Here is a 7,114-nt window from a genome sequence, read left to right as displayed (position 1 = left end):
ATTTGGGGACATTGTGGACATTTGGGACATGGAGGGTTTGGTGACATTGGTGGGATTTGGGGACCTTGGGGACATTGGTGGCACTGGGGACTTTGGTGGCATTGGTGACATTGGGGGGATCTGGGGACATTGGGGACATTTGGGACATTTGGGGACCTTGGTGACCTTGGTGACACTGGGGGATCTGGGGACCTTGGGGACATTTGGGACATTTGGGGACCTTGGTGACATTGGTGGCACTGGGGACTTTGGTGGCATTGGTGACATTGGGGGGATCTGGGGACATTGGGGACACTTTGGGGACATTTGGGGACTTTGGTGACTTTGGTGACACTGGGGGATCAGGGGACCTTGGTGACATTGGTGACATTGGAGGGATTTGGGGACATTGGGGACTTTGGGGACCTTGGTGGCATTGGGGGATCTGGGGACCTTGGTGGCACCGGTGTCCCCGTGTCCCCAGGCCAGCCCCCGGCCGTGCCGCGTCACATCCCCACCGTGGGGGACCCCGAGGTGTCCCCGAGGCCGCGGTGGCCGCGCCGGGCGCTGTCCCCAGCCGGGGCCACCCGCCGGGGCCACCTCCCCCCCCCGGGGTGTCACCCCCCGGCGTCAGTGCCACCCCCCAGGGCAGTGCCACCCTCAGTGTCACCCGCGCTGTCACCCAGATCAGTGTCATCCCCCAGTGCCACCTCCTGGGGTAGTGTCACCTTCTGTCACCTCCTGTCACCCCCCAGTGCCACCCCCATGTCAGTGTCACCTCTCAGTGTCACCTCCTGTCACCCCCCAGTGTCACCCCTGGTCAATGTCACTTTCTGTCACCTCCTGGGGCAGTGCCACCCCCCATGTCAGTGTCACCCCCCCCCCCCACCTCCTGTCACCTCCCAGTGTCACCTCCAGCTCAGTGTCACCTCCTGTCACCTCCCAGTGTCACCCAGTGGGACAGGGCCACCCCCAGGGCAGTGTCACCTCCTGTCACCTCCCAGTGTCACCTCCAGCTCAGTGTCACCTCCCGGTGTCACCTCCTAGGTCACCTCCTGGGGACAGTGTCACCTCCTGGTGTCACCTCCCAGGCCATTGTCACCTCCCCAGTCATTGTCACCTCAGCATGGTGGCACCCAGGGGATGACGTCACCCCCGGTGTCACTGTCACCCCCGGTGTCACTGTCACCCCCAGGAGGTGGCACCCACAGGATGACGTCACCCCCGGTGTCATTGTCACCCCCGGTGTCACTGTCACCCCCAGGTCGCTGCCACTCCCGAGGCCGTCGTCCCCCGGCGCGATGACGTCACCCAACGGCGTGCTGGCACTGTCACCTGACCCGATGACGTCACCCAACGGGGTGGTGCCGCTGTCACCTGACCCGATGACGTCACCCGGCGGGTTGGTGGCACCGCCGAGGTCACCGACGTCACCCCCGGGGCCACCGCGGCTCTGGGGACAGAGGGCGGCGCTGGAGGCCAGCGCCAGGGGCAGTGTCACCCCCCCTTGGGGACATTGTCACAGTGTCACCCACCTGGGGACAGTGTCAGTGTCACCGTGTCACCTCGCTGGGGACAGTGTCACCTCCCCCTGGTCAGTGCCACCATGTCACCCCCCCCGGGACATTGTCACTGCCAGGGCAGTGTCACCATGTCACCGTGTCACCTCCCCTTGGGGACATTGTCACCCCGCTAGGGACAGTGTCACCCCCTTGGGTCATTGTCACCTCCCCCTGGGGACATTGTCACCCCCTGGGTCAGTGCCACAGTGTCACCGTGTCACGTCCCTGGGGACAGTGTCACTGTGTCACCGCGTCACCTCCCCCTGGGGCAGTGTCACCCCCCCTTGGGGACATTGTCACAGTGTCACCCACCTGGAGACAGTGTCAGTGTCACCGTGTCACCCCCCTGGGGACAGTCACCTGTCACTGTGTCACTGTGTCACCTCCCTGGGGACAATGTCAGTGTCACCGTGTCACCCCCCTGGGGACAGTGTCACCTCCCCCTGGTCAGTGCCACCATGTCACTGTGTCACCCCCCCTGGGTCAGTGTCACTGTGTCACGGTGTCACCCCCCTGGGGACAGTCACCTGTCACTGTGTCACTGTGTCACCTCCCCCTGGTCAGTGCCCTGGGGACATTGTCACCTCCCCCTGGGGCAGTGTCACCTCCCCCTGGGGGCAGTGTCACCTCCCCCTGGGGCAGTGTCACCTCCCCTGGGGACATTGTCACTGTGTCACATCCCCTGAGGACAGTGTCACTGCCAGGTCCCTGTCACCTCCCCCTGGGGACATTGTCACCTCCCCTGATGCCATTGTCACCTCAGGGATCGATGTCACCCACTGGCACAGTGTCACCTTGAGGGCCATTGTCACCTCCCTGGTCACTGTCACCCATGATGTCATTGTCACCCCAAGGCCATTGTCACTCTGAGGCCACCACTCCCCCAAGCTCCTTGTCCCCTGTCACCCTCATTGTCACCTGTCCCCCCTCACTGTCATCTCAAGGTCGTTGTCACCTCCCTGCTCACTGTCACCTCCAGGGCCACCACTCCCCAGTGCTCCTTGTCCCCTGTCCCCCTCACTGTCCCCTGCCACCCTCACTGTCCCCTGTCCCCCTCACTGTCCCTGTCCCCCCTCACTGTCCCTGTCACCCTCACTGTCCCCTGTCCCCCTCACTGTCCCCTGTCCCCCCTCACTGTCCCTGTCCCCCTCACTGTCCCTGTCCCCCCAGGCCCCGCCCCCCGCGGCCGCTGTCCCCTCGCGGTGACACCAGCGAGGACGACGACGAGGCCGGCGCGGCGGGGCGGGTGACGGTGACACCGCGGGGACGTTACTTCGGCTACGCCCGCACCGTGGTGGCCCCGGCGCTGGCCCTGTCCCCGCTGTCCCCTTGTCCCCGCATCCGGCAGCTGGACGGGGCCGACGACGGCGCCCGGGGGACAGCGGGGACAGAGGGGACAGCGGGGACAGGGCCACCCCCCGCCGAGGTGCCACCGCCCCCCGAGGGGCTGCCACCCGACATCGTGGACTTTGTCCTGCGCGGTGTCACCGGCCACGGGGACAGCAACGGGGACACGGCCACCAACGGGGACACGGCTGCCACCAACGGGGACACGGCTGTCACCAACGGGGACATGGCTGCCACCAACGGGGACATGGCTGCCACCAACGGGGACATGGCTGTCACCAATGGGGACACGGCCGCCACCAACGGCGCCTGGCAGGGACAGCGGCTTGGGGACATCGGTCAAGGCCACCGGCTTGGGGACATCAGGCAGGGCCACCAGCTCGGGGACATTGATCAAAGCCACCAGCTCGGGGACATCGCTGAGTGCCACCGGCTTGGGGACATCAGGCAGGGACAGCGGCTTGGGGACATTGATCAAGGCCACCGGCTCGGGGACATCAGTCAAAGCCACCAGCTCGGGGACATCGCTCAGGGCCACCAGCTTGGAAACGCCCAAGGCCACCACCTCGGGGACATCGGTCAAGGCCACCACCTCGGGGACATCGGGCAGGGCCAGCAGCTCAGTGACGTCATCCAGGGCCACCGCCTTGGGGACATCGGTCAAGGCCACCAGCTTGGGGACATCGGTCAAGGCCACCACCACGTCAGGAACGCGCAGGGCCACCACCCTGGGGACATCGGTCAAGGCCACCACCCTGGGGACATCGGTCAAGGCCACCACCCTGGGGACATGGGCCAGGGCCAGCGGCAGCTTGGGGACATCTCTCAGGGCCACCAGCTGGGTGCCACCGCCCCCAACGGCCACGGGGACGCCCTGGGGACACCTTGGGGACATCCCAAGCGGCCGGGGGAGGGGACGGGGCCGGGGACGAAGAGACCGCGGCTGGAGCTGGACACGGGGGACAGCGGGTGAGGACATGGGGACAATGGGGACATTTGGGGACACTGGGGACACTGGGGACATTGGGGGACATTGGGGACAATGGGGACACTGGGGGACATTGGGGACACTGGGGGACATTGGGGACAGTGGCACATTGGGGACAATGGGGACATTGGGGACATCAGGGACACTGGGGGACATTGGGGACAGTGGCACATTGGGGACAATGGGGACATTGGGGACATCAGGGACACTGGGGGACATTGGGGACAGTGGCACATTGGGGACCATGGGGACATTGGGGACATCAGGGACACTGGGGGACATTGGGGACATTGGGGACATTGGGGGACATTGGGGACAATGGGGACACTGGGGGACATTGGGGACAGTGGCACATTGGGGACCATGGGGACATTGGGGACATCAGGGACACTGGGGGACATTGGGGACAGTGGGGACACTGGGGACATCAGGGACACTGGGGACATCAAGGACACTGGGGGACATTGGGGACACCTGGGGACAGTGGGGACAGTGGCACATTGGGGACATCAGGGACATTGGGAACGTTGGGGACAGGAGGACACGGGGACATTTGGGAGCATTTGGGGACACTGGGGACACTTGGGGACATTGGGGAAGGTGGGGACACTTGGGGACATTGGGGACACCATGGACAGTTTGGGGCACAGGGATGGCTTGGGGACACTGGGGACAGCAAGGTCCCAGTCGGTGTCACCTGTCCCTGTCAGTGTCACCTGTCGGGGTCACTGTCACCTGTCCCCATGGCTGTCACCTGTCCCTGTCTGTGTCACCTGTCAGTGTCACCTGTCCCTGTCAGTGTCACCTGTCCCCTCTGGTGACATCTCTCCTGTGCTGTCCCCATTGATGGTGTCACCTGTCCCTGTCCCCATTGGTGTCACCAGTCCCCATTGATGGTGTCACCTGTCCCCTCTGGTGACATTTGATGATGTCACCTGTCCCCATGGCTGTCACCTGTCGGGGTCACTGTCACCTGTCGGGGTCACTGTCACCTGTCGGGGTCACTGTCACCTGTCGGGGTCACTGTCACCTGTCGGGGTCACTGTCACCTGTCGGGGTCACTGTCACCTGTCGGGGTCACTGTCACCTGTCCCCATCGCTGTCACCTGTCCCTGTCCCCTCTGGTGACGTTTCCTGTGCTGTCCTCTCCCTGTCATTGTCACCTGTCCCCTCTGGTGACATTTGATGATGTCACCTGTCCCCACTGATGATGTCACCTGTCCCCATTGATGATGTCACCTGTCCCCACTGATGATGTCACCTGTCCCTGTCCCCTCCCCCCAGGCTGAAGGAGGAGCCGGAGGAGCTGATGAGCGACAGCTGCGGGTGAGCCCCGAAACCGCCCGAAATCACCCCAAAAACCACCCAGAAATCATCCCAAAATCATCCCAAAATCACCCCAGAAATCATCCCAAAATCACCCCAAAAACCACCCAAAAACCATCCCACAATGATCCCGAAACCGCCCCAAATCACCCCAAAAATTATCCAAAAATCATCCCAAAATGATCCAAATACTGCCCCAAAACTGCCCCAAATCACCCCAAAATTATCCCAAAAATCACCCCAAAAATTATCCCAAAATCACCCCAAAAATTATCCCCAAACTGCCCCAAATCACCCCAAAATTATCCCAAAAATCACCCCAAAAATTATCCCAAAATCACCCCAAACTGCCCCAAATTCACCCTAGAAATTATCCAAAAATCATCCCAAAATCATCCCAAAACTGCCCCAAAATCAGCCCAAAAATCACCCTAAAACTGCCCCAAATTCACCTAAAAATGTTGCAAAATCACCAAAAATCACCCCAAAATCATCCCAAAACTGTTCCAAAAATCACCCCAAAAATTATCCCAAAATCACCCCAAAAAAGTTCCCAAAATCCCCCAAAACTCATCAAATCCACCCAAAATCCTCCCAAAATCCTCCAAAACCTCCTCAAATTCCACCAAAATCCCCCAAAATCTCCCAAATTTTCCCAAAATCCCCCCAAATTCCTTCCTAAAGTGTTCCAAAATCCTCCCAAACCTCCCCAAATTCCCTCCAAAAGCCCCCAAAATTGATCAAATCCCCCAAATTTCCCCAAATTCACCAAAATCCCCCCAAAAATTCCTCCCAAAATTTCCCCAATATCATCCAAAATTCCCCCCCAAATTCCTCAAATCCACCCCAAATTCCCTCCCAAAATTCCATTTTCCCCAAAACCATCCAAAATTTACCCAAAATCCCCCCAAATTCCCCAAAAGAATCCAAAATTTTCACAAATCCCCCCAAAATTCACCCAAAAATCCCCAAATTCCAAAAAAATTCCCTAAAATTCCCTAAACTCCTCAAAAATTTTCCACAAAATTCCCAAAAATTGCCCCAAAATTCACCAAAAATCCCCCCAAAACTCCTCAAAATCCGCCCAAATTCCCCCAGAAATTCCCCCAAATCCTCCCAAAAATCCCCAAAATCTCCTAAATTTCCCCAAAAATCCCCCCAAAACTCCTCAAAATCCGCCCAAATTCCCCCAGAAATTCCCCCAAATCCTCCCAAAAATCCCCAAAATCTCCTAAATTTCCCCAAAAATCCCCCCAAAACTCCTCAAAATCCACCCAAAATTGCCCAAATTCCCCCAAATTTCCCCAAAAATCCTCAAAATTCCCCAAATTTCCCCAAAAATCCCTCCAAAACTCCTCAAAATCCACAAAAATTGCCCAAAATCCCCCAAAATTTTCCCCAAAATCCCCCCAAAAATCCTCAAAATTCCCCACATCCCCCCAAAAATCCCCCAAATCCCCCAAATTTCCCCAAATGCCCCGGGGCTCTGACGCTGCCCCTCCCCCAGGTCCCCGCCCGGTGACGTCACCGCGGAGCCGCCCTGGGCCGCCTGCGCAGGTGGGGGAGGGGCGGGGCCGTTTGGGGAGAATCTGGGGGGTTTTGGTCAATTTGGGGGGACTTGGGGGGATTTTGGGTTGATTTTGGGTTAATTTTGGGGGGATTTTGGGTTAATTTTGAGGGATTTTGGGTTCTGTCTTGGGGGATTTTGGGGGATTTTGGGTTAATTTTGGGGCATTTTGGGTTAATTTTGGGGCATTTTGGGTTAATTTGGGGGGATTTTGGGCGATTCTTGGGTTAATTTTGATCAGTTTTGGGGGGATTTGGGGGGATTTGGGTTAATTTGGGGGGATTTTTTGAGATTTTGGGATATTTTGGGGTAATTGGAGGGCATTTTGGGGAAATTTGGGGGGAT

At 59.1% G+C, this 7,114-nt stretch overlaps 1 protein-coding gene across 1 annotated transcript; it reads left to right on the top strand.

The window, feature by feature from the left end:
- Nucleotides 1-637: 637 nt before the first annotated feature.
- Nucleotides 638-6,798, top strand: LOC121356091 (glutenin, high molecular weight subunit DX5-like; the record flags this gene model as incomplete). The annotated part of the gene is made up of 5 exons (XM_041472178.1): nucleotides 638-665; nucleotides 1,244-1,468; nucleotides 2,712-3,857; nucleotides 5,161-5,202; nucleotides 6,710-6,798. Coding segments are annotated over exons 2-5 (1,465 nt in total), but the record flags the coding sequence as incomplete, so codon positions are not given.
- Nucleotides 6,799-7,114: the final 316 nt, after the last annotated feature.

This window comes from Pyrgilauda ruficollis, unplaced genomic scaffold, assembly GCF_017590135.1.
Source record: "Pyrgilauda ruficollis isolate IOZ18807 unplaced genomic scaffold, ASM1759013v1 scaffold1075, whole genome shotgun sequence".
In the NCBI taxonomy this organism is placed as follows: Eukaryota; Metazoa; Chordata; class Aves; order Passeriformes; family Passeridae; genus Pyrgilauda; species Pyrgilauda ruficollis.
This window is presented reverse-complemented; position numbering and strand designations above follow the sequence as displayed.